Source organism: Solea senegalensis, linkage group LG4 (assembly GCF_019176455.1).
Source record: "Solea senegalensis isolate Sse05_10M linkage group LG4, IFAPA_SoseM_1, whole genome shotgun sequence".
Lineage (NCBI taxonomy): Eukaryota > Metazoa > Chordata > Actinopteri > Pleuronectiformes > Soleidae > Solea > Solea senegalensis.
The window spans coordinates 25,797,211-25,825,160 of record NC_058024.1 but is presented as its reverse complement, the minus strand read 5'-3'; the positions used below and the strand labels follow the sequence as shown (position 1 = coordinate 25,825,160).

The following is a 27,950-nucleotide window of genomic DNA, read 5'->3' as shown; positions in this document are numbered from 1 at the left end:
AAAACAGACCAAAAAAAAAGAATCTTGTAAAACCAGAGCCTTTTCAGTGAATGCTGAACACTTCTGTAAACCCTCATTTTAAGTACTAAGACGGTATTAAAACCACAGTGATTGTGTTTGTTTTTTAATTTCAGGTGGTTATACATTTACATATTTCTACCAATAACTACTGGATTATGGGATGCCACTGTTATTACTCCCATCCATGTTCTCTGACACTGTCTGAGGATGGAAGTCCACTGGTGTACTGTAAGTTAGTCTGTCCTCTCAAATATACACTGACTGCTGACCACAGCCACACGGAGCTGACATCATAAAGAAATGAAATAAATGAAAAATGTTCAGATCGAGTATGAACATCCACTCTCAGTGAGCAGAATGAGCCAAGTACAGACCTGAATGTCTCCTCAGATCTGATCAAAGACACAACACAAGGAGGTGGTTTGAGGACATATTTGTCCTCAAGACACAATCTGTCCTCAAGACGAACGAGAGACCAAAGCCTCCTCAGCTGACATCATCTGACCAGTGAGTTTCACGGCGTTATCTCTTAGAACACACAGCATTTCAGCTGCTTTCTTCCATGTTTCAACATACAGTTTATACAGAGGCTGTAAACATGTGGAATATAGAGTGTCTTGTATCTTCTTTTCAGGGATTGAATTTGTGAAATTTGTGAATACGTCACTGTTCAAAATTCACTGTGTTCTTTTTTATGAACAAAAAGAAAATCAATAACTTTGTGACTTTTGCACATTACATTACATTACATTACATGTCATTTAGCAGACGCTTTTATCCAAAGCGACTTACAATGGAATCAAGTACAATTAGCCAGGGGTGGAATCGAACTTGCGACCATGATGTCTTTGGTACACAAGGTAGGGTCTTAACCAGTGAGCCACTCCACCCTGCACAATAAAATCTTATAAAAATAGAGTCTGAAAAAAATCTTTTAAAACTGAGCACAATTATTGCTACTTTATATCACGACTATAAATGTGACATCAAATTTATCATAACATTGACTCAACAACACATAAGAAGACAGAAAAAAAGCCTGAATATGTGTATATATACTGTATACATATACATATATATATATAAACACACACCCCCAGGATGTCCATATAAGGAGTTGTGTTTTATTCCCACTGCAAATTACCAAACATTACGGCACAGATCTGTGTCGTATGAGCACTAAGGGTTAAAACGTTTTTCCAGCATTAGAGCTTTGATTGACTCAGATCTAGAGCTGCAACTAATGATTATTTTCATAATCGATTAATCTGTCGATTACGTTCAGGGTTAATCGAGTAATCGTTTGGTCCATAAAATGTCTGAAAATGTTGTTTGTCAAACCTGGAAATGACGATGTTCTCAAATGTCATTGTTTTTGATTCAGTTTGAATGATTTCTTTGTTACATGGAGCAAAGAAACCAGAAAACATTCACATTTAAGAAGATGAAACAATCAGAAATCTCGTGAGAAAAGGTGTCGATTCATTTAGTAATCGATTGTTGATTGTTAATTGTTTGAGCTCCACTGTCTCTGTCACACCTGCACACACACACACACACACACACTGACAGTCGACACACCTGTACAATCAGACTCATTAAAACAGTCATAATGTCAGTGAGAAGTCCAGATCCAAACAGGATCCATATAGTCTCTTTACATATTTATGAGTAAACCAGTAGCCGTGAAAGTGTTGAGAGCAGCACACTTTATTTTTATCCAGTAAACTCACTCCACTGCACACTGTAATTAGCCTCTGTAGCACATTTATATGCAGGCATGTGCTGTGTATCAGTCAAACGCTGCTGCATTCAGGAACAGAGGCTCTAACTAGGGTAAGGGTTAACGTGTGCAGGGGTAACATCTCACTCCAAATCTCCCCCAATCCCAAGGCCGCGACGGTTGTTTGTCTCTGCGGCCACCTGCGCTGGCCAGCGATATCCCATGGTTTACATTTTGTGCCGTGGAGCCGGGCTGTGTTTTTGATTTGCGAGCGTTTCTCTCGGTGGCCGCGCTGCTGCTCTCCGCCTCCTTCGGGGTCACTGTTACATTTGTTCTCACGCCAGCTGTTGAGCACATGGAGAGCAGCAGCACCAGGCCTGGCAACTGGCACAGGAGGACGTGCCGACTCCTCCGTGGAGGCTCACAATTGATCTAGTAATGTTTGTCTGTCTGTTAATGGCATAACTGTCCAATGACAGGCTTTTAATTTGAAAGGTGACGCACTCGGGGCACCAGCGTGTGCAGCAGGGGTGTGAAACGCAGGGTTAGCTCACGATACAGCGATAGATCACGATATCTGTCAAACTGAAGAGAACTAAACGTGAACGTGAAAAGTTAAAAGTGCAGGATTTCTCTATTTATTCGCAACATAGAGAACAAAGTGCATAAAGTTTTATGTATTGAACGTGGGCGGAGCATCTCTTAGGGTGTAACACACTAATACGTAAGGGTTGGCTTTTATTTTATCCTGTTTTTATGCATATTGTTGCAACATTTATGCCAGGTTGTGCATTTTTGAGTGTCCTCAATTTTTTTGCACTACTTTAGTCTAAAATACTCACACTAACACACCTTACACCCAAAAATGTCCTCATTGAAACCTGTCCAAATCACTACTTTTGATGCATCATGAAAAAAACTTGGCAATTTAAGGGTTTAAAACTTTACAATTCAGTCACGTTTGATATGTATGACGAGGACTGATGTTGGTTTAAAAAGTATTTTGAGTATTTTATGAAAATATGACATTGCAAAAATGAATATGTGACCTATAAACACACACCCTCACGATGTCCATATAAGGAGTTGTGTATTATTCTCATGGCAAATTTACCATTGGTTCTACTGAGGGTTACACAGATCGAAACACTTGATAAAGTGGTCGGTGAATGTGTAATCTCACACGACGACTCACCCTGCGGGATTATCCACCTTCAGAAAGGCCTGGATGACCAGAGGAAACTCATACTTGACGATGTACAGGTAACTGGACATGGCTGTGAGGGAGGACACATGACACATGTAAGCATCACATGTAATGTATGTTTATAAGGACAGATGGATGGCAGCGGTTTGTGACCTCACCTCCAATGTTCTGCAGTGTGATGGCGATGCCGGCGGCCATCTTCCCCGGGGTCCCAAAGGCCCTGTAACCGAGCTGCTCATACGCACGTATACCTGAGCCACAAACAAGCACAGTGTCAGCACGTTACATCCACACTAACAGTGTTATGGACTGTATAAAAAGATTGAAAATCTGATCAACGTCTTGCGCAGCAGATTACGGGCGAAGGGGGGAGATTCATTTCTTATGATCCGAGCATCTGACACAAAAGAAGGTAATTGAGATGTTTGCAAGACGGAGATTCACGTACCTACGATACCAGACGACTTTAGCAGCAAATGGATGGAATATGAGGAGAGGACGGCCACCACTGTGAGGAGTATCCTGAAACAAACAAAGAACATCAGAGAGAGCATTATTCTATATCACAGATTTATAGATTACATTACATTACACCGTGGTGTGTTTACACAGCTGCAGGACGGACATACAGCGTCTGAATGCCAGTACGTAGACTGTGTTGGACGTGCAGGATTCCCACGGATCCTCTCTGTACGCGACTGTTACTCCAGCTGAATCAAACACACCGTGTGCACTGTACTCTCCAGATGGACTCTTCGCCGAGAGTGCATCCTTTACTAACACAAGTATCGCTCCTCTACAGTACATACTCTACGTCAGTGGTGGAATGATCCATTTCAGTCCACAGTTTCAACCACAGACGTTTTTTAAAGATAGATTCTCACAAAGGTCTCTACAAACAGACATTATGTGAGAGTATGAGCAATTGTTCCAAGCAAATCCAACACCTAAGCCTCAAAATGTCCATCTTTTAACCATAAAATGTCCTGTAACAAAGTGCTTTTGCCCAACTTTCAATATCTGGCAGATACTTACAATTGACTGCATGTTAAAATAGTGTTTTAACAATTTGAAATAAAGAAAAACAAAAACTCTTATCAAGAAAACACATTGTAGTAAATTTGAAATTTAAATTAATTTTCATCATTTAAATTAACATTTGTTTGGGTTTTTGTTTCAAATGTGCAGAAACAGGCCAAAAAACGACCCGATTCTACTACCCACAGATACCAGATTCAGTGCGAGTGAAATTACTGTAATAACCACACTTTGGCTTTGATGTGCAACTATATAGATATGGGGTTTTTTTATAAAATGGACATTTTATCATGATGGAATACTGTGTTATACTTGTTTTAGCTCATATTTCCCACCCAGACGGACTGGCAGCGACCTGCCCAGCGACCTATTCACCCCTGTGTCAGCTGGGTTTGGCACCAGCAGCCCCGTGACCCTCATGTGGAGGATAAAGCGGTAGGCGATTAATGAACGAATGAATGACTAAATGAATTGCCCACCCGCTACTAAACAGTTGTTTTTTTTCCCCCACTTTTGTCCTCTTGGACCGGCCCGCTCTTGACCAGACTAAACGCTCATTGCCCCCCACGTCATTTGAGTTTGACACCCCTGGTTTCAGGAGGACAGAGCCGTTTCACTTTGTTTAGAAATGCAAAATGCACGCTCTGGTTTCCAAAAGCATAGATAAAAGGCTTATTCTTCTTGTTGAGGCTACAAAACCCAACAATGTTTGCGATTATATACTTATGCTAACATGTTTATAGGTAGAATATTATAATAAAACCTCCCAACTGTTACACTCTGGACTTTTAAGTGAGAATTTGGCATGCAAACGTTTTGTGAATGGACTCTCAATTAGCTTTCTCTCACTCACTCACTCACTCACTCACTCACTCATGGCATCACATCTTTCACCTCCTGGCCAGTTAAGAGTTTTTTTGGGTTGTTTGTTTGGCTTTTCTCTCGAAACGACGTGGAAGAATGCTGGGCTGACTTGCTGTGGAGGATTTATTCAGTCAAGTGGCAGTGGGAGGACGGATCTGCTGACAGTCACACAGAGTGACACGCTTTAGCTCTGCTCGCAGCATTCCTGCACTGCCCCGCAGCCACAGACCCACTGAGTGCTTCACTGAGAGTCTGAGTCCGACACCAAACACTGAGCCACAAAGGAAACATGTCTTAGAAACAGTGCATAACAGTTACAGTGAGTGCTTGACGCTGTTCTTATCTTAACAGTAATCTTAACACAGCTATTGTTAATTTAATCCCCCAAACACAACACTCGTGACTTTCTAAAATGCAGTTCGAATGCAGAGGGTTTTTTTTTCCTGCATAACTGAACTGAAGTGCTTGAAGGTCACACTCCTGTTGCCTAAGCAACCACAACCTGACGAGCTACAGTACTCAGATGACCAGCCTCACTGAGTGAAAATCAACACACCAAACGAATTAAAAAATAGTCAAAACGAAGACACTCGGCCAAAAAGATGCAACATCTCTGGTCACGCCCAGAGAAACAGATATAGTTCCACACAAAAAACACTGAAGTTGTACATCTCTCTCTCTCTATCTCCTCATCTTGCAGGTTGCAGGATCCAGATCCATGATCTAGGTTAGTATAATTATTATAATATGTCTAGACTACTTACAATTTACTACATGTTAAGAGAGCGTATTAACAGTATAAAGTCAAGAAAAACACTGTAAAAAACACTGTAATTGTACATTTAATTTAGAAATTTTAACACTTTAAAACATGTTTCCAGTGTAATTTTTCAAGTATTTGTCCCAAAATTTGATATTTAAACTGTTGGGACTTTTTCGATAGCACAAACCATTGTGTAATTACGGTAACGCAAAGAGTGCTTGCCCAAACGTGTCACTGGCGATACTCACCGTGTTAAAGGGTTAAGACTGGATCATCTTTCAAGTTTTCAAAGTACAAAATAATATGTGGAGCAGTGGATACAGTAATAACAACGTATATAATGCAATATTTTGGTCATTCGTAGCGGCAGGAACTAAGGTTCAGAATGGTACAATCGACACAGTCACAGACAGGTTAAAATAAAGTCTATGTGAATGGCCCAGCCCATATTTCTAGCGCTACTATCCATATTATATTATATGATAAAAGATCATACAGATAATCACAGAAAGACGACAGTGAGTCATCTGTTACAGGGCGGATTAATACATTCCATGTGCTCTATTTATCTATCCTGACATTAACCCAAGCACAATTACACACATTCATCACAGTGAAATGTAGATTAATCGGCCGCAGAGTTCACGTCTTTGTGCAAAAGACAGTAGCGTCTGGGGGACACAAGGTTCAGCAGGTCCAAACAGACAGACTGAAAAAGCCAAAGTCACACAACTCGGCTCAGAATAAGGAGCTTTCTCTAACACGAGGGAAAATCCTCAAGACATGACCGCTTGGGAAGGACTTGAAATAATGTCCTTGATTCACTTTTTAAAGGAAGTGCTGAATATTAAAACTTTGTTGAAACATTTTAATGAAAATAGTAGAAAGACTATAGATACTGTACATTTCTACTTAATATGCCAAAATAAATGTCCGTATGTGTGGTCAACATGGTCTCAATTGTGAAAGAGATTTTAATCTTAATGTGAGCTTCAGAAAATTCTGGAACTATTTCATGCATTGAAAAGCTACATGACACACCACAGGAAAGGGGAATAATGTTGATCCAGTTTCAAAACTATTATTATTATTATTATCATTACCATTATAACTTGATACAAGTGCTGTATTTCTTCTCCTGGTCTCTCTCTTCTATCTCTGCCTCACCTCCCTCTTGTCCATTCTCTCTCTCACCTATCCTATGTCCCCCATTTTTCCTTTCACCCCAACCTGTCTAGGCAGACGGTCGCACATCTTTGAGTCTGGTTCTGTCAGAGATTTTTCTTTCTGTTAAAAGAGAGTTGGCTTTTTTCTCTCCACTGATGCTGAGTGCTTGCTCATTGTGTGAATTGCTGGGTTTTCTGTGCTCTGTAATGTTGTCTATGCACAGTGCCTTGGTGCTATACAAATAAAACTGTTGCAACAGTTCCCTTCACTGTATCATCACAAAACATGTACGTTTTAGCACCAGAACATATTATAAGCCAGCACCATCCGGCAAAGGTGTCAGAACAGCATGGGTGAAAGGAGAAGAGGGAGGTGACATCTGCTGAGACTTTCCTCAAGCAAACCTGATTCGTCAGTGCATTATCTTACAGCTTGAGTTAGCTTGTGTAAGACAAATTCTATGCAAGCTACGAGTGTAACTTTACAGTCGTCTCCGTGTCTCACTTCCGTTAAAAATATGTGATTATATATCAAGTATTGTAAAAACAATGGATGGAAATATAAATAACCCTCCCTGAAGCATTAGGCGACTGTGACGTCACTGTCATCTTGACAGACAATGCTGCCGCCGCGGAGGCTTTTAAATGATAAGCTCTTTAGAGATGCAGGATGTAAACACCCACCACATCTGAGCTGAACGTCAACCACACCGTTTTTATGCATTTCTAATTACAGCGGCACACATTTATAGCACAAGTAAATGATTTCCTTGATAAGCTATTCATCTGTGCTATTATCATCAGAATGACATGTGATGATGGTAAAAACAGTGTCTGCAGACTGGTTAATACAAGACAATTAGAATAATATATTTCTCTGCTGTTCTTTGTGGTGACAGACGTCAACTGGAAAGAATTGGTGCAAGAAGATAATGAGTCATGTGCTAATCTGTGAGGTTTAATTCTGCTATTATGCTTTAAGGCAGGGGTGTCAAACTTATAATTATAATTTAGGGGCCACATACAGAGTCATTTGAGCTTAAGTAGGCAGGACCAGTAAAACAATAGCATTATAAGCCATTAACAACAAGAAACTCCCTGAAATTTCTTGATGAAAACAAGTGTAATTTCAACAATTATTTATTGTTATTGTTACCCGTCTGTGCACTAATCACATGCTCAGAAGACAACGCCAGAGCTTATGCTAGCTTGCTAAATCTAGCAGCGTTGCAGCAACATTATGACAGAAAAGGAGACAACAACAGGTGTTGGTCACGGTTTTTGAGAAAAGCTACTGCCAAGAAAAAGGCTGATGCACATCGATCCAAGACCAGAGTGAACATCGTTTGCTGCGTTTGAACGCTGGCGACAAGTGAACGCCCAGGACGGGCTGCAAAGTGATGACATGGTGGCTCTGTTTCTGCTGGACTGGTATGTTCACTTTATGTTTTTGTGAACTTATGTGAGTGAGTATTTGCTGTTTTTCAAGTGTCCAAAAAACTTAGCGTCACCAAAAAGTACCGAAAGTTACTGATGCTGCGCAGCCCTCGTGCATCTGTGTTGGTTCCTGGAGGCGTGGCTTTGTAGGGAAGTTTGAAGAACACGGCTTGGACTTTTGAATTCAAAATGTAGCCTGCTCCAACCATTTTTCCAGGATCTCCAACACTACCTTTAACTCATGACAAGGCATATTTATCTAATCAAATTCACAGTTCTGATATCAACTAGTCTAAACATGATTTGTCTTTGATGTTCATGATGAAGCCAACGCTATCACATACCTTCAAAGAGAACCAATAGATGTTCATTTTAACATCTGTACTATGTATTCATCCATTTTATTAACACATGGATTGCTGCTTGTGTGACTGTAGTTGGGCGTCAGCTGCAAATGAAGTGATGGGATCAATAAAGTTGTTGAACGTGAACTTACAAAAACAGGACGACCCCTGTGTTAGCCATGGCGTAGGCCAGCCCGAGGATCCCACTCCCCATGATGGCGTTGCCCAGGTTGAAGACTGACATCCCAAACGAGGTTTTCCCTTCAAACTACAAAAGCAAAGAGAGAGGAGACACATGCACATATTAAATCCACTGAAAAGTGCTTGAAGACGTTGCTCTTTATTTTGACGATATGACTTACGTCTGTGAAGCGCGTCGCCTTCTTCTCATCTGAGCCTGATAAGAAGTCCTGGCTGTCGGCCTCAGCATTCTCAGCTTTGTGTGGACTTATGAGAAGAAACAATGTCAGAAGAACACAGAGTAAGAACACAAATAACACACCACGTTGTTTCCCTCCTGTTCATCTGTTCTAATTCACACGAGAGACACAGGTGAAGTGGACATGACGCACTGAATACGACACACGTCGGTTATTGTGACATACCTTGCATTCTGGGCACTGTTGGGTTCAGTTTCTCTACAAGTAGCACAGAGTGAGGACATCCGTCACGCAACGAGAGCACAAAGTGAGAGAAACAACACTCTATGTCATCATGTAATCACACACACAATACACTTAGGAGACCATCAAGAAAATATGTCTCCTGCAGGAAGACATTTTAAAGATCCAGTGCGTAAGACATGAATTCTGTACGGGTGTGAGACCTGGACAGTCTACCAGCGTCATGTCAGGAAGTTGAACCACCTCCACTGCAAAGGCACAGCTTAGATGGACTGGCCATGAGACAAGCACGATAGTCTGACTAAAATCGAGCTAATCTTAGTCAGACTAATGTGTTTAAATGCATGTTAAAAGTCCAATTTTAGTCGGACTAAGATAATATTTTGCTTTTCTTAATGTTATGTAAAAGCGTTAGTCCAACTAAAATCGAGCTAGTCTTAGTCGGACTAATGTGTTTACATGCATGTTTAAAGTCCAATTTTAGTCGGACTAAGACAATAATTTGGTTTTCTCTATGTCACGTAAACACATTAGTCTGACTCAAATCGAGCTAGTCTTGGTCGGACTAAGACATCTGGATAATGCGATTCTTAGTCCGATTACTCCTGCATGTATACACTTAGTCGGACTGGAGTCGGACTTGACCACAGCTCCATCTGCTTGTTTGTTTGTTTGCTGACGTAAGGGTCAACAGGAAACTGATTCAACACATAAATACTTACAGAGGCGGAGTCGGACATCAATAAATCGATTCTCTCCTCCACATATACACTTTCATGTCCTGATTGCCTGTCTTAGTCAGACTACGGCCTTAGCTTGACTAAACTGTGCATGTAAACATACTGAGTGACATGATAGTAAGACTTCTGAACTCACACAGTTATCCTGTATAAATTAAAACAAAATAAAGGTTTTGCTCACAAACTCTCCACCAGCCATACAAGTATTTGCTGTTATGCTAATTGTGCCTGTAACCGTGTAATGATGTGACAGTCACTTGAAAGTGACAGGGCTGATCTGCCACCAGAGGCAGCGCGGTGAAATAATCACTCTCACCAGAACACAAATAATTAGCTGCAGATGTGAATCTCTCTCTGCCTAATGATTTATGACCAACCAGGCCTTTCATTCAAATTCATCGTGATAGATTTATTGATCCTTCACGCTGATGTGAACATTAACAGCCAAAAAAAACGACACTACACCGTCTTAAAAAACACACGACAGCAACCTCGTTTGATATTCTGTTAACACGCGGAATTAAAACCTGTCACGCGATGAAAATGGGACGCGAGACCTTCAGTGAATGTCAGGTTCAACGCGCGTTCAAATCAAGAAAATTAAATGCACAGCGTTTACTCTCGTTACAGCTAATGAGTTCACAGCTGGTTGTTTATCGCTGAATTATTATTGTGCAGTTGTATTTAACGTCAATAAATGGAGTCCATGACGCCACATTTACCGGGTCGTACCAAAAGCTCTTCTGGCACAGAGAATGCACTGTGTGCATTACACCATGTTCACCAGTAAGTAAGTAAATAAATAAATAAATAAATAAATAAATAAAGCATATGACACTGGTCTAAAGAGCAGTGCATCTTTAACCATCTAACACCTATGCCTCCTACATTCTTTTTGCTTATTTTAACCATAAAAGGGCCAGAAAATGTGCCCTTTCCCCATTTTTCCATAAAAACTTTTACTACCTGTCAGTTATTTACTATTTACTGAGGGTTTTTAAATTTTGACACTTAAGAAATAGACTCTGACATCTGTGAGGTTAAATCAAGCATACAGAGCGGGGTTCATCTTTATATTCCTCTCGTGTAATATGATGTAAAGCACGGTTTGTCACTCCTACTGCCCCGCATTGGTTTGATGTTTCCCAGCACACCTGATTGAAACGCTCAGCTCATCAGACAGCACTGCAGCAGCCTGATAACGACCCGTTTATAAGAATCAGGTGTGTTGGAGCCAGGGAAACATCTAAAACATGGAGGGCAGTGAGTCCCCTGGACCAGGAGTGAGACCTGATGTAAGCGACTTAAATCAAGCTCGCCCGTTATTCAACTGTGACCAAGTAACATCAATCATTTGGTTCTTCTCCCTCGCCCTTTTTTCCATCAAAAGTCAAATAAAATGACATTTCACTCACTTTTGACTGTCGTCTGCCGCTGGAGTTTTGGCCAGCGCTGTGATCTCCTCACCAGGCTCGTGGCCTCTCCCGTTAGGGATAGTGTTGGCGTCGGCGTGGGCAGTTTCCCCGCTCTCAGCTGGTTTGTCTTCGCTCATATTTGCTCGTGTGCTTCACTGTGTACGTAACAATGCGTCTGTTGACTTGTGTCAGTGTTTAAGGCTCCGGGAGTGAAGGAGTTTCAGTGTTTCTCCTGGGATCTGTGGAAGGAAATAAAGAGAAGTTTTTCATCGTCACGGAGGAAACAAACTGCTTAGAACGGACAGGAAGAGAGGAGAGAGATAAGGTGTGACATGGCTGACATCAGGGATTCACGTCATCATTTCTTACTATAAAACACCACATGTGTTAACAACCAACAACAAAGATGATCAGCTGCAACCTGAGGAACAGGATGAGGAACACAAATAAAGAAATACTTCATATTTTTATCACATCAGCACCACATTATCTTTAGCATCTTTATTCTTGTAAAAATTACAACTTTATTCTTGTAAAAATTACCACTTTATTCTCGTAAAAATTACCACTTTATTCTCGTAAAAATTACAACTTTATTCTCGTAAAAATTACCACTTTATTCTCGTAAAAATTACGACTTTATTCTTGTAAAAATACGACTTAAATGTGGTATGTTACAGTCGCTTGTTTTCCCTTTAGGTGGAAAACATCCATTCAATAGGAAAATCCCTTCCAATGACTGAATATGAACGTGTTAATCTGAGACACGTGAGCAGATAAAGGAGGCCACACTGAGAGGGATGTGACTGTAGTTCAATGAATGCTGACACAGACGATGATGACGACACAGATGACAACGACATAAACTTCATTTGAAACCTAAGGGTATTTGTTGATTTAAAACGGTAAAGCAGGGGACTGAGAAGAACACGTTTTTGGCAAATCACAGGAATAAGTGATCCATCAGCTGACAGGTCCACACACACACACACACAGAGGAAATGGTGGCACCCTGGGCTTTGCATCACACTTGTATTTCCTGGGTCTCCTGTTGTTGTGTCTTTGCTGACTGGCTGTGTTGTGAGGCCCCAGAAAGGCTCCTGTGACATGTGTCTCCAGGACGCTGTTGTTGACCAAAAGCCCCCTACCTGGCTGGCCCTGAATGATCTCCTTTGCTCTGCAGCATAAACGGCAGTGGAATCTTTAATAGAGGGCACGTTGGGGGCCATAGACGAGGCCCCACACACACACACACAGCACTGAGACAAAGACAGAAGAACCAGCTACGACCAGCTACAAACCAGTCCGCCGTCTTTGTGCCTCCATTTTTCTGCTTGTCACTTTTCTCTGGGTTTCCACAGAGCAACAATGCTCAAGGTTCCCTGCACCAGCACTCCTGGCAACCACTCAGGGGCCTTCATTCCCCAGCGTTTCCTTCCGCTCCAGAGCCTGCCCTCTTAAATGTAGTTTATTGTGATATTACGTTAACACATCAAACATAGTGCGAGGTGAATAAAGCCGCCTCTTCATCGCGCTCCTCCTCTGAACCTGTCTTCCCAACCACGTTGCTGTGAGCCCCGCTGCATCGCCCGGCCTCTCGGTGTCTCTGGCTAAAGCCGGGCAACGTGGCTGGGCAGCAAAGCACATTGCACAATGGCACATGTTGTGCGGTTTCCTGGGAACGGGTCGGTGAACAGTGCTGCTATTGTGCCAGGGATCATTATACTGCCGGGGCCCCTTGGCTGCGGTTCGCCAGGCCACTCGAGAGGCTGAAAAGGTATTTCAACTGGACTCTAATTGAAAAGACGCCACCTTAAATTCAGCAAATGCCAGTATCCTGTATTCATGCACAGTTGTAGCAGAGTTGCTGACGTTAGCAAAGGCAGACGCAGACCCCCCCCCATGGGACACAGAACCACACTGCTGCCACTCAGAGCGTCTACAAATCACAAGGAGATTGGGGCAGGGACACACACACACACACACAATGGAGTGTCAGGCTACACTGGTGCTGCCTCAGTGGCCTTAAGTCAGTGGAGTTTAAAACAACAGTCATTAAGTTCAATCACATGTACTACAGTACATCCTTCAAATACACTCATTTAGTCATTTCATTTATTTTTTACTATCTTATTCCGTCTTCTAAGAGGAAAGCAAATGAAGAAAGATGTGCAGAAATGTTCCTTTCATGGTGTAATAATACACTCGGGATCTTATGTTTGTGTGTATGCTGTAAAATAAAACTCACTGGCTTTCATCGCCATACCATTTTATACTAGTGCATAGAGCTGCGACTAACGATTATTTTCTCGATTAATCAATTAATCGTTTAGTCCATAAAATGTCAGAAAATCTAAAAGAAATGTTCGTCAAACCTGGAAATGACGACGTTCTCAAATGTCTTGTTTTGTCCACAAACCACAATGATGAACTTTTAATGATTTCTTTGTTATCCACAACAAAGAAATTAAGAAAATATTCACATTTAAGAAGCTTAAAAGATTGGAAATCTTGTTTTAATCAGGAAAAAAGCTTCAAACCGATGGATCGATTATCAAAATAGTTGTCGGTTAACTTAATAATCGATTAATAATCGTTTCATTGATTAATTGTTTCAGCTCTACTCGTGCAGTTCCCATTCAATGTGTGCCTGTTTTTATTCACTGATATCTCTTGCATTTCTTATCCAAACAACACGGAGGTCGAGCTGTGGCAGCAAAACTGAAACGCTCCATAGTGTGTCGACGTTATTGTGTTCTGTGTGCAGTTTACACTGCATTACAATCATCACAGATTCCATCGCTGCTGACACTGTGAGATACTTTGCTGTTATGACACTAAAGCAGCCTTTTTCAAACTGTGGGGCGGGGAGACTTTCCAAGGGGGCGGGACTTCTGTTTTTTTTAAGTCCTAACTAAAGTTTAGCAGGTGGAACTTTTGGTCTCGCTGGGACCAGGACTCATTTAAGTGACGTACCACAACACAATCTACACTGGTGACGACAAGGTTTGGATAACGGAGAAGTTTCTGACGGAGGCAAAAAGAAAACTGTGCAATATTTTCAGAAACTAACAACAAGCCAACGTCAGCTCAACGGAACAATGATTCACGACGACTAAAACCCAAGACCAGAAAATGTCCCCAAAGACCTGTGTGTGTGTGTTGTGTCTCAAAACACTGGCACGGGACAGCATTTGTATTACTAAAACAAAAACATGTTATTTGCACAGAAAATGATTGATATTGGTAAAGTATTCTTTGTTATCCAAATGTATTTATTGTTTAATAAAATGACACTATTATAGTTATAATTGCACATTTCCTAGTTTTGCTTTCTCATGAAGTAATATTGAGGTTATTTATATTGATAAAGCAAAAATGATATTTGCACAACAGATTATTGAAAGAAAAGTGAAACGTTTCTTCTAATATTGATTCAATAAATTTTATAGTTGACACATTGTTACAATTTCGTGAGAGTCAGGGGGGCCCCGAGAAATGTCTTACTCCAAAGGGGGGCCCAACAAAAAAAGTTTGAGAACCACTGGAGCAGTAAAGGAATATAGTGTAGATGTTTGTCTCCTCTGATGTCCGCACTTCTGAATCCTAAGCAAGAGTTAACGGCAGAGTGTGAGTGTGATGCTCTTGGTGGGAGTAAATGAGTCTTTTCACAGTCACAGCAGAGGCCGTGTTTATTCAAGACCCTCATTCAAAACAGCGCCTCGGGTTTGCCAACACACGGCAAGTGCCTGCGCTTCAGCTCGCCCACTCTGACGTCAGCAACTCTGCCGAGGGACGTCACGCCACAAGGAGGCGAGGAGAGAGAGACACGCAGAGAGAGAGACACGCAGAGAGAAGCTGTTCCGCTCATTTTAAGGTCTACCTGAGCCACACAGCGTTGTGTGCATGCGTGTGACTCATCCTCTCTTATTTCTATGCATGTGTGCATCTGGGTTTGCAGTTAATGCTGTGAATAAATAGATGTGGGGACATTTCAGACTTTAAAGGGCTTTTTCTATGGGTTAAGAGTAAGAATTGAGTTTAGGTTAGGCTGTGATGGTTTAGATTAGGGTTAAGGGGCTATAGGGAATGCACTATGTCTATGAGTGTGAGGGGGTTTGGGAATCACAGGATACCATACTACAACGATTCTGTGATAATCAGTGTGTAACTGAAGAAAACAACACAGAGAACAAAGGTCATAAATGTACTCAACATGAATGGAGCATCTTCTTAACGTAGACGTCTATATCGTATTGTCCTGTCACCGCTGTAAACTTCCTCTTCTTCTTCAGCCAAGGTAACTTCCACCCACGTTCACCCTCATTTATTTGAGCAGCGCCACCGCGAGGAGACATGAAGTAGTGCGTCCGGCGAGTGAAACTGGCAGGGATCGTTTACTTTATATCGATTATTGTATTGCACGAGGAAGGACGACGAGATGTTTTGACCCAACCGCTGACGAGCGTCCTCATTACGAATGCTGCGTAAAAACAAGTGTGCATGTGTGTGTGTGTATGTGTGTGTGTGTGTGTGCGTGCATGCAGTTTATGCAAGAGGTTAAAACTGTCATTTTGCCTCCACCCACACAACTTGATGACATTCTCACAAGCCTCTGGCTGTCTAAGCTTTCTTAATTAAGTCCCCAGTGTAATTTTCAGAGAACTTTAATTCTACTGACACGCTTTCCTCCACCATGTTCATGTATGCAGTAAAACACTTTAAATGTCATAAAGAAGAAGAAGAATCAATCAGGATTTATTTCTATTACATGTCCCAACAGTCTGCACTGAATCAGGGGGGAAAATATGAAGGTGAACCACTGCGTTTATTTTTACTTTATTCTCATAATATTACAACTTTATTCTCATAATATTACAACTTTATTTTCGAAAGATTATGAATTTTTTCTAAAAAGATAAAAAAAAATGTGTCGTGGTAAAAAAGTGACATGCTCTAACCTGTGAGTATTAGGGTCTATTGGTTGCACCTTTAGTATGAAGCAGCAATGACATTAATAATAATAAATCATGACATTACATCTGTGTTCCTTTTTTCCCACATTCAACCTCTGTGACGCAAACACTAAAGGAAGCATTTCAAAAATGTAAAAAAGACATTTCTTATTTGCCCTCATTGCTAAGAAGTGTGGAGATTATGTTTATAATGACTTTTATTTGCACATTTAAATGACTGATTTATGGGTTTTTTTGTACTGTGATTATTATTAATGTTGCTTTTACTGTACATGTATGTCATTCTGTATTCTACTTTTGTTTTGGTTGACTATTTTATTACATTACATTACATGTCATTTAGCAGACGCTTTTATCCAAAGCGACTTACAATGGAATCAAGTACAACTAGCCAGGGGTGGAATCGAACTTGCGACCATGATGTCTTTGGTACACAAGGTAGGGTCTTAACCACTGAGCCACTCCACCCCTGTATTTTATGAATATTCCAGTATCTTATGTCTCTGTAAATGGCCCTGTTGAATGTCTTGGCCAGGCCTCTGACAGGACGCTGAAACACAGCAAAGCAATTCTTACTAATATATAATTATAGATATGTTGTTCTATCTGCCAAAGCTGTCTTGATTTTTCTCTTTTTTATTGCAGTTGAAAAACAACAGACCACATCTAAAGTCATTTATTCACCTTCCCTTTCTGTCCACAAACAGGAAGAGATTTCCCGCAGATTAAGAGATTAAACGGGACCCTATTCCACTGATGAGCAGCTAATAGATCCGTCAGCGAGTTCATTTTAGTGTAAAACCTTCGGACAATAATGAAGATGGAGTGGGACAGGATTAGGGGCCCCGTCTCGCTCGGGCAGGAAATCGGGATCCATCTGCTCCGAGTCAGTCCATAGACTCTCGTATAAAAATAGCTGCAGAGGAGTGAACAGCCTCGCTGTAACCCCACATCATCATGTCACACACAAAGCTGCAGTTAAATGCTGCTGCTGCTGCTGATGCATGTGTCAGTGAAGTGCAGCAGCTGCCTTAAATAAGCAGTTAACACTCGGCGATTGCATCTAACAACCATCTGTCTGTATGCTGGTGTTAACACACACACACACACACACACACACACACACACACGCTGTAATAAATCAAAACCAAATCATCACCAAAAATGTGTTTAAAGTAGAAAGTGTTAAGACACACACACACACACACCTCTACCAACACTCAAGCAACATCATTATTCTGCAACTAACAACGAAGTTTTTTAATTACTGATTCTCTTCATGATAAACTCAGTATTTCTATTAAGAATGTCAAAGACACTCTTTATTACAATGTTAAAAAAAATATTTTTAATCACATCTGCTCCGAATGTTCATGGAAATCAGTTCAGTAAAGTAATCCTGTTAACTCTTAGTACTCACGTGGTCTAAGGAGACAAAAAAAGAGACATTTTTTAAAGCCTGAATAAGTGACCTACAAACACACGCCCCCAGGATGTCCATATAAGACGTTGTGTTTTATTCCCATGGGTGACACTCTAATAATCACCAACCATATAAACTCACTTCAGCAACAAGTACACAAAATGTTTAAAATTTGGAAAATTTGGAAACACGTCACAGTTCAAAGTTCACTTAACTCGTTTTTATGACTTCTGCACATTTATTGCTACTTGCTATGGTTAATTTGCCAGGGGAATAAAGCACAACTCCTTATATGGACATCCTGGGCGTGTGTGTTTATAGGTCACATCCTCGTCTTCTTATGTGTTGTTGAGTCAAAGTTATGATTCATTTTATATCACATTTCCAGTTGTGATATAAAGTAGCGATAATTGTCACAAAATAGACGTGTTTTTATTTGATTTTTGTTCATAAAAACGAGCCACGTGAGTTTTGAACTGTGACATATTTCCAAATTTCACAAATTCAATTTGACATTTTGAGTACTTTTTGCTCAGGTGTGTTTATATAGTGTATATAAAGTTTCTATTATAGCCTCGATATATACGATATCTATATCTATATATATATATATGTATATATATATATATATATATATATATATATATATATATATATATATATATATATATATAATGTTTAAACACAGTGACGGAAAAAAGCAGCCTAAATGCTCTGTGTTCTAAGGGTTAACAGACATATGGACAGTTTAAACATTTTCCTCCGGGATAATAAAAGTATTCTGATTGACACCTGAGGTAACGCTGAGATGTCTGAGGTACAACTGATAAAAAGAGAAGGAAAAACTCTCCGTCTCTGACCACACTCACAGACAAACACCTGTGTCCACCTTCTGTCGCTGTGACGGGTCGTGTGCTCAGTGCCGGTCTCCTGAATTTGAGTTACCGGTGCCTTTTTATCATCTTGAACCAGTCTGGTCATGTCAGTCTGTCAATGGTTGAGCAAGGAAATCCCACTTGAACGTGGTTTGATCAGATATCTGCCGCTAACATGCAGCTAACACTCAGGAAGTGAGTGTGTATTCTCTTTGCATAACAGACCATTGTGTCTTCAGTTAATCCTCATAGTATTGTCCAGTCATCTCTCCATCACTCTCTCTCTCTCTCTCTAACCCCACCATCATTTTCTTCCATGTACAACTGTGAGATTAAAAGAGGAGATTAACTCATGACCGTCGGCTTCTGAGATGCTTCTCATCTCCAAGGCTTCGATTGACCGAGATTCTTCACCCTTTGACACCGAAGCCTCAAAATGTACAAGTAGGACTTTTTTTGTGGCATATTTTAATCATAAAAGGGCCAGAAAATGTCCTGTAAGTGTTTTAGCCCATTTTCAATATCTGGTAGTTACTCACAATTTACTGCCTGTTAAAATACGAAGAAGAAGAAGAACACTGTAGTTCTACATGGACACAAGAGTTACATTTGAAATTTGAAGAGTATAAAACATATTTAAAATAACGTTTGTTTGAGTTTTTGTCTCAATGTCCAAAAACAGAGCAAAAAATGGAAACACCCTCCTCTGTGGTGACAAAGACGCTGATTCACCGGCTTCCTGCGACAGCGCGAGTGAAATTATCGTAATAACCACACGTCGGCTTTGACGTGCAACGTCTCAGCTTTAAGAAACCGTTGGAATATTTCCAATAGCACGAACCGTTGAGTTATTACAGAAACACGAGATAACACAGAGTGTCTTACATCCAACCTCGACAATCAAAAAATCAATGGGAATGAGATTTCTGCATCAGCCTTAAAGGGATGAGTCATAAACTCAGGGTCTTAAACTGAGACTCATCTGATCAGAACTCTGTAAATCCATGACACTCATGTCGACCATTCATCAACACAACAGCTTAAATACCAGAGGCCGACTCACACACGTACTGCGGCGCTGACGTCAACTCTTTAACTCTTTGTCATTCACTTTCAAATGGAAGCACTTTGTTCGCCCGTCGCTTGGCTTTTGGTCACGCTGCTCAATCAAATCACATTATGCAAATATTCCCAACACAGGCACCAGGTAATCTGATTACATTCAAAGACGACACCGTGCTAATGAAGCTCTGAAGCTCAAGACTGTTCTCTCTCTGTCACGAGCGACTCTGGCTACAAAGCCGGTCTCAGTTAGTCTCCACTACCTGCAATAGCAACTCCATTTGATTTATTTATAACATTTATAACCAGTGGCCGTTGATGGCTTTTGAAACAGGAGAAGCTCATTTCAGTTAGCAACGCAGCTAAAATGTGATAACTCAACCAAATTTCCAACCTACGTAGAATATTTTCTTTACATAGAAACGTTGCTATGGTTGTTTGTCTGTTGTTGTTTGTGTTTTCATTTCTTTTTCTTCAAATCACCTAAAAGTGCAGAGAGTTCTGGTCAAACATCACATTGACTCCCACTAAAAAAAACAAATGAGGACGACTGTAAATATATATATATATACATATATATATATATATATATATATATAAAGAAACAATTATCCGATTAATCGATTACTAAATGAATCGTCAACTATTTAGATAATCGATTCATTGGTTTAAGTGATTTTTAAAGATTCTCTGAATTTTCAGCTCCCTAAATGTAAGAACATTCTGGTTTCTTTGCACCGTATAACAAAGAAATCATTAAAACTGAATGAGCTGAAGACATTTGCAAACATCCTTATCATCATGTTTGAGAAAGAGTTATTGATTTTCTCAACATTTTCTTACAGTTTATGAACTAAACAGTTACTCGAATAATCGACAGATTAATCCAGGGGTAGGGAACCTATGGCTCGCGAGCCAGGTGTGGCTCTTTTGACGATTGCATCTGGCTCGCAGATTTCGGCTTTTCAGATAAAACGTAAAATATTATCACTTGTTTTAATCCATCCATCGATTTTGGAAGTGGAGGAAACGCAAGTGAATGACATAAATGCAGCACCGTTCTATTCCCTGGCTTTGGATGAGTCAACAGACGTAAGTCATTTGTCGCAGTTCAGTGTGATTGCAAGATATGCTGCTGGTGACACACTGCGCGAAGAAAGTCTTGCTGTTCTGCCAATAAAAGGGTCCACAAGAACCAGAAGTCGCATTAATGGTGAGTATTATAACAACATTATTTAAAAGAATAAATTCAGAGGCTTATTATACTCACATTTAGTTAAATTCAGTCTTAAAATATATTATATGGCTCTCACTGAAATAAATTTGCAAATATTTTGCTTTCATGGCTCTCTGAGTCAAAAAGGTTCCCGACCCCTGGATTAATCCATTATAATAATAATCTGTTAGCTGCAGCCAAAGATATATTTTAAGCACGTAATACAGCTCATAAACAGTAGATATTTTATTTTAGAGCATATTTAGAACATAGTCCCTCAGCAGAGGGACTATATATATATATATATACACTATATATATATCTGGATATATCTCACCTAAAGCTAACGGATATGATTTATAAGCCATATAAGCCCCAGCCTTAATAGAAGATGATGTACATTTTATTCCTATTAAGAGGACAATAGACAACGTGTGTGGTCACCAGTGTGACTGACAGCTGGTATCGTCCAATAGGAGCCCGGTTGCCTCCGTAAGACTTTTGGGGGTTGTCAAATGTTCTTTTTCCCCGTCAGACTGAATCATGTAAAGTGTCAAAACGCTCGGTTTCTCGTACCCGGACAGACGTGCAGTAAATGAAGGACGATGGGTGTCTGTCTGCACACGGTTGAGAGTCAGGTACAGAAAGGCAGCGTGGAACCATCTACGTAAGAGCGCCGCAGCGATGACTCACTGAGACTGTGTCTTTATAAATAGCATCGCACGTGCACTTTCTGTCACTCCGGCTCAACTGTGACAGTGTGACACCTCACAGACAGTAATATGGGATAGAGCACACAGTACATAACATACACTCAGCTTTAAAACTTACTAAGAATTAACATCAACCATATAGAAGTTACTGACTGAAATTGCATCTGTGCTGTATGTCATGCATATAGTATATTTGACAAATAAAACTGACTTGACTTGGGTTGTAACTCATTACTGATTTCCTGATTATGTGGTTGTTCCTGATCTTTCACTTGTTCCACATTCATATTCACTCTTTTAACATGCGGTCAATTGTGAATAACTGCTAGATATTGAAAGTTATTCTGGAAAAATGGGCAAAAGGACATTTTCTGGCCTTTTATGGTTAAAATAAGCAAAAAGACATTTTGAGGCTTAGGTGTGAAAGGGAAATATTGGTACTGTTAAAAACTAAGGCCCAGTTTGATGTGTCCTTGTTGTAAATAAATAATTTCAGTGTCAGACCAGCCCAGTTTTTCCCCTCGTGACCAGATAGATCCAGTCTTCACCGGCAGTCTTCACCAGACTGGTGAGGGAGTCTTCACCGCCTCCCTCACCACCATCGCACTGTTCAATGCCAGCTCTGTTTTCTTTTTTTCTCAATCATGTGCCCTAAAAACAAAGCCTCACCCTCAGCTGGCATTCACCACCACACTCTCTCCTGTTTCCTCCTCATCACATGGCAGGAGAGAAGAGAAAGAGCGCATCATCGGGGGCGAATGCATTCATTGGGCTTCGAGTCGGACTCACGCAGCGTGTGAGCGCCATGATGGATGTTGCACTGTTGACTCTGACACACACCACAGCACCATTGAAGCCCAAAGAACCCACTGTAGGCACATCAATGTAAGGCTTAAGTATTAGGTAACTAACTTATTTCCACTACACAGTTCCAGCACGACTCGGCTCAGCGCGGCTCGACTCTTTACCGGTACCTGGTACCTGGTACCTATTTTAATACCTGCTCTGGCAAGGTTCCAAACAAGCTCAGCCAATACTAAAATGTGACGTCGTCACACAGCAGCCACTGACTGGTCAGAGAGTGTCGTCACTAGAAGAGTCACGAGCGTGACATCGGAGGAAAAGAATCAAACCGAACAATGCCGAACTGGAGATTTTATAAGACTTAAAAATCCTGAAGACGATCATTAATCTCAATATTTAACAAAGCACTGTCGAAAGCCATTGATCGCGAGTGGCGAGCTGCATCTCAAACCCCTTCCGCTGTATTTCAGAGTCTGCACTCCAGTCATGCAGGAAGTACCCATTCTAATGATTCATTTCCACGTTTGTGAGTCTCGCGTAGAAAACAACGTCACAGCACTTTCATGCAGCCATGCTACAGTGTGACGACTCCAGCTATACCAAACCAAGCCGAATCGTGCTGGAACTGTGCAGTGGAAAAGTGCTATCACAGTATGAAAGACCAGTAGGTAATGTATTCAAACGACTAGGGTGACAAGATTCCGTGTTCAGTAAATCAGCCCAGAAAAGAACCTGCATGGAAACATTTTTTATGCTTGATGGAGGTGAACATTTGGAGGTATGAATGTGAAGAGCAATGGAAACAATGGAATGGAAGATTGAGCAGATAACAGATCATGTTAAGGAATGACGCATCCTCTCGCCTCTGCGTTTCACTGCACTGAAAATGGGAGACAGTCGTATTGCTGCATAATAACTGGTTTCCATTCAGATGTATGACAAACTTTAAAGAAAATCTGCCCTCCTTCCACTGCGGTGACCCAGACGTCAGATTTAGTGCTCAACTCAAAGAACTAACTCCCAATATTCACCCAACAGCAGTGGATGGAAATAGACATAAATGTACAGTTTCTTTTCCCAAAGTGTTTTTGAATGTTCAGTTTAAAATTGGCAATACAGTTTTATTCAAGGAAGGTGAGGTGAAACAAAAGAGTCTGGAGTACAGAGATAGAAATCCTGCTACATAATTATGTTTACTTGTCTTGTTGGACACTTACTGGACACTGTATATATGTACATGTTGACACATACTGGATAGCTTTTCCTCCAAAGGTCCATTTCAATTTGAATAACATCCTTTGTGTGTTGTCCTAAATAAATGAACAACACCCAGAACAAATGGTTGAAATGTTGTCTGATGATGATGATGATGATGATGATGATTAGGCAACATTCAGTTGTGAAAAATGAAAATGGTTGTTACAACAGAAATGCACACTTGTGTTTCTATCAACTCTATACAGTTTGTAGAAGTCGAACTAAAGGATGCTGCTGTTGCTTTGCAGCTTAATGACTTTGATTTACACAAATTCACCATTATATTCAGATGTTATACCAGCATATCAATCATATCAACACAAAGTGTTTGCACACTCTGTCTTGTTCTGACAGCTCTGCAGCGACGACAATGCTCCCTTAAAAACTGTTCCACTGAACAAGGTCACAGTCAGAATGTGGTCAGTGGAAGTTGCCGGAGGAGAAGCTCATTTCAGGTATCATCCAGTTAATTTATGCATAAATTCTGCAAAAAAAACACCTGGAACAAGGAAAAGTGACATTTATGTAAAACTGAAACGTTGTAATAGTGTTTATATTCATATTATTGTATATGTACAAAATGAAAATGGTCTATATTGCTGAGCAACTAAACAGAAAAGGCTCCACTGTCGTGTTGGTTTCTGCAGCGCTGTCAATCCAAACCTGGCTCCGCCTTTCAGACAGTACCTCCAATCATCATGCAGAAGCCCAGCGTCTGCGCCCGCCCACTGCTCCATTGACTGTGAGAAGCTGAGCTTCCCTGGAAGTGAACATTTTCAGCGGAATACAAAAATCACGCATGACAATCCGTGATAAACAGCTGATTCTGCAGGAACTCGCGATTACGTTTAGTCTTGAAATGTAAATTCAACGCAGTGGATGTTTGACGACATTGCAGAGGAAGCTGAGCGTCCCTTGCTGTCTTCGTTGTCTTTTTAAAAATGTTACGCGAGTAAACAAAGATGATAGGAGCTAACGCTGTCGCACACTCACGTCCTTACAGTCTATATTTAGTGCATCGCAATCTTTGACTCCACAAAATACACAGCTTTGTATTTGTGGAGAGACAAGCAAACACCAAACACTTGTGTTTACCTTTTTTAAAGACAGATCAAATCCCCGAAATAACTGGAGGTCAGACCGACACTCGTGTGTCCTTTCATAGTTTTTAATACCGTCAACAAAGTCACAGCAGGGCGTCCCTTTATTCTCACCGTGAACTACATTGTACTCTACCATTGAACAATCCTTTTCATGTTTTTTTTTCTGTTAATTCCTGCAGATGTAAACCAATACTGCAGCCGGACGAGAATACACTTCACAAGCACACGGAGCTTTGATCCAATTAAATAGGAACTCACTGAATCTGAGTCTGTGTCTGATCCAATAAGGGAAGACAAGCAGAGACGGGAGAAAGAAAACTGTCATCGCTTCCCATCGACTGCCTTTAGAATTATTTAAAAATAAAGATGTTGAAGGCCACTTTGTTGTCGGCAACATTTGATCATCGCTACAGGCTGAAATGTGTTGCTCTGCTTTCATCATTTCTACAGATTATGACGAAGAACGATTTCTGTGATGAGGGCCGTGACCTTTGCAGCACAACACACCTCGCTCCTTCTCTGACGGCTTTAAATCACACACTACATCAAAAGTGCGGGGCAGCGGGCGGAAGCCCAGCGAAGGGCTGGATCATCCTGTTCACACTGTGATTTCATAATGGGAGAGTGGGGTGGGGGCCGGGGGTGCAAGGTGGAGGAGAGGTGGCGGCGGCACACAGGGCCCACGACAAGTCAGAGCGAGTGGAGGGCGGCAGTCCGCTTCAACAGCAGAGGCCAAGCTGGGGCCGGACATAAGCTCTCGTCTGCTCCAGGCTGTCAAGTGCACCAGTCACAGCCTCAGTCACAGCCTCAGTCACAGCCTCAGTCACAGCCTCAGTCACAGCCTCAGTCACAGCCTCTCACCTGCTGCCCACAAGCCCTCGACGTGACTCATCCCGCAGGAGAGGAATCACTGCAGACTCTGCCTGCTCCAGGTCACTCCGGAAACCATGCTATGAATATATATATATATACATATATATATATATGTATATATATATATATATATATATATATATATATATATATATATATATACATATACATATATATACATATATATATATACATTTATGTATATATACATACATATATGTAAGTATGCTTAGAAAGCCAGATTTGGCCCAAAACAATTGAACGCCTTGCTTTACAGGGAGCGTTTTCACCTGCCGACATCAGACACAAATGTATGAGCGCGTTTCACAGACAAGAAAACCAAAAAACCAAGAACAGATGGCAAGTTGTGGATGACTCACGAACGTGACTTAAAAATATAACAGGGTGATCTGCATAATCCAAGCACGGCGTGACCTCACTGAATGTTTTAAACGTGCATCACAACGTCCTTGCTCTTGAACAATATCAGTGCAATATCAGCATAAAAGGGAAATTCCATTATTGGTATAACTGTGAAATGATGTCTCGCTCATCAACATACAGTCCTAGTGGTTTATTTTGTTAGTGCCACAAGGGGGAGTGTGCATCTTTGTAATCATTGCAGGATTCTGTGACATCTGAGATTCTTGATTTTCACTTTATACATTTGTCATTTGTCCATGATTTTGGAAAATGTATAGCTTTGGATCAAATGAAGGTAAGGTTATTGAATTAATCTATAAATATATGTTATTATTATTATTATTATCATTAATATTATTATTATTGTTATTATTAAAAATAATAATAATAATAACAAGAACAGTAATAATAAAGCACATATTGTATATTTTTGATTTAAAATGTTTTAAATATTTAAAAAATTGAGTTAGTATAATCGAGGCAGCAATCACATGGTATCTCCATGAAATAAAAATAGAAGTTAGTTTTAAAGCATTCTGTGGCCATTCAAATAATGAAATTAAAAAATAAAAGTCAAATGAAGAAGAAGGAGAAGCAGTGGTCTACTGAGGTCTTCAGTGGTCAAGTCTGATCTTAAGAGCTGATCCACTTCATCATCATGAGTGTTTACATCAGATGTCTCAGTTTTCCTGAGGGACACATGGTAAACATTTGTCCAGATTGCTACCAATATTCTGAACAGTTGTGGCACCAAGCAACACGAGGAACCAAGAGAAGCACGTTTGAAATGTCATCTCTCTACAGCTGGAGCTGTGGAACCGAGGCAGAATATCAACGAGCGTTTCGTAAATGTGGCGTAACGAGAACATTCCGAGTCTTTCATTAAATGTTCACTATTTGAGATTAAACCATAGACTGGTGCAGCAGCAGCAGTAATGTGGTGTCTTACCGGACAAGTGTCGGAGTCCTCCTCGTCCTCCAACTCCAAATATCTCCACACACACACACAACCTTGGCTCCTGTAGTCGCCGCTCGGCTGACGTTGCCGTGCCGTGCCGTGCGGTGTCGTCCAGCCTCTGGCTCCCCACGTCCGTCCGTCCGTCCGTCAGCCTTCCCTTTCTTGTGCCGACCGACGTTAATGTCATGTGTTTCCCACTCAGTGAATTGTTGTCTTTGTAATCTTCTTTCTCAGGAATGGGATGTTAAAAGAGGCCGGGTTCGGCTCCGCCCACCGCAGCGCACGCACGCACGGCGACCCCAATCAAATTATTACAGTGTGTGTGTGCGCGCGCGCGTGTGTGTGTGTGTGTGTGTGTGGTAAGAGCGCGCAAACACAGGAAAAAAGAATGCCCTCGACTTGGCACGCGCCTGCCTTTTAATCGCTCAGAAATGGCGTTAGATTTCCACACCGAGGGTTTGATTAGTGGGTCCATGTGCGTGAATATTATGAATTTAAACGTGGTGCGTAATGATCGTGAGACAATGACATGACCCTGAATACATCACACACACACACACACACACACACAGTGATTCCATTTAACTGAACAACACAATCAAAACCATCACCAGTGAACCATCAAACCTCAAACTCAGACCTTAACCAGCTCCTCACAAATGAGGTTGTGCCTCATTGGGGGCCAGGTTTTGGTCTCCATGAGGACTATACTGGTCCTGATGAGGTCATTGTCTGTCAGAAAATAAAGTAAAAGGAAGTGTACACACTTGTGTTCATTTGAACTGCACAACCAAAGCCCTAACTCAACCCAAGCCTCAGAAATGAGCTCCTACATCATCCCAACGAGAAGCAATAGTCCCGATCAGTGGTCCAAAACATGTACATATCATCAATGATTCCCTTCTGTATTCACAAAAAACACAGTC

At 40.9% G+C, this 27,950-nt stretch overlaps 1 protein-coding gene across 2 annotated transcripts in view; it reads right to left on the bottom strand.

The window, feature by feature from the left end:
• LOC122768764 (sodium-coupled neutral amino acid transporter 3-like) overlaps positions 1 to 27,259 on the bottom strand; it is a 38,719-nt gene extending 11,460 nt beyond the window's left edge. The window contains exons 1-8 of one of the 2 annotated variants that reach the window (XM_044024976.1): positions 27,016 to 27,259; positions 11,342 to 11,580; positions 9,169 to 9,201; positions 8,926 to 9,010; positions 8,716 to 8,831; positions 3,400 to 3,473; positions 3,110 to 3,202; positions 2,940 to 3,021 (exon numbers count right to left, since the gene is read on the bottom strand). In XM_044024976.1, coding sequence (XP_043880911.1) covers positions 2,940 to 3,021; positions 3,110 to 3,202; positions 3,400 to 3,473; positions 8,716 to 8,831; positions 8,926 to 9,010; positions 9,169 to 9,201; positions 11,342 to 11,478 — 620 coding nt within the window. In that variant the 5' untranslated portion in view covers positions 11,479 to 11,580; positions 27,016 to 27,259. The remainder of the gene's footprint in view (positions 1 to 2,939; positions 3,022 to 3,109; positions 3,203 to 3,399; positions 3,474 to 8,715; positions 8,832 to 8,925; positions 9,011 to 9,168; positions 9,202 to 11,341; positions 11,581 to 27,015) is intronic. The other variant, XM_044024977.1, reaches the window with a different exon arrangement.
• Positions 27,260 to 27,950: the final 691 nt, after the last annotated feature.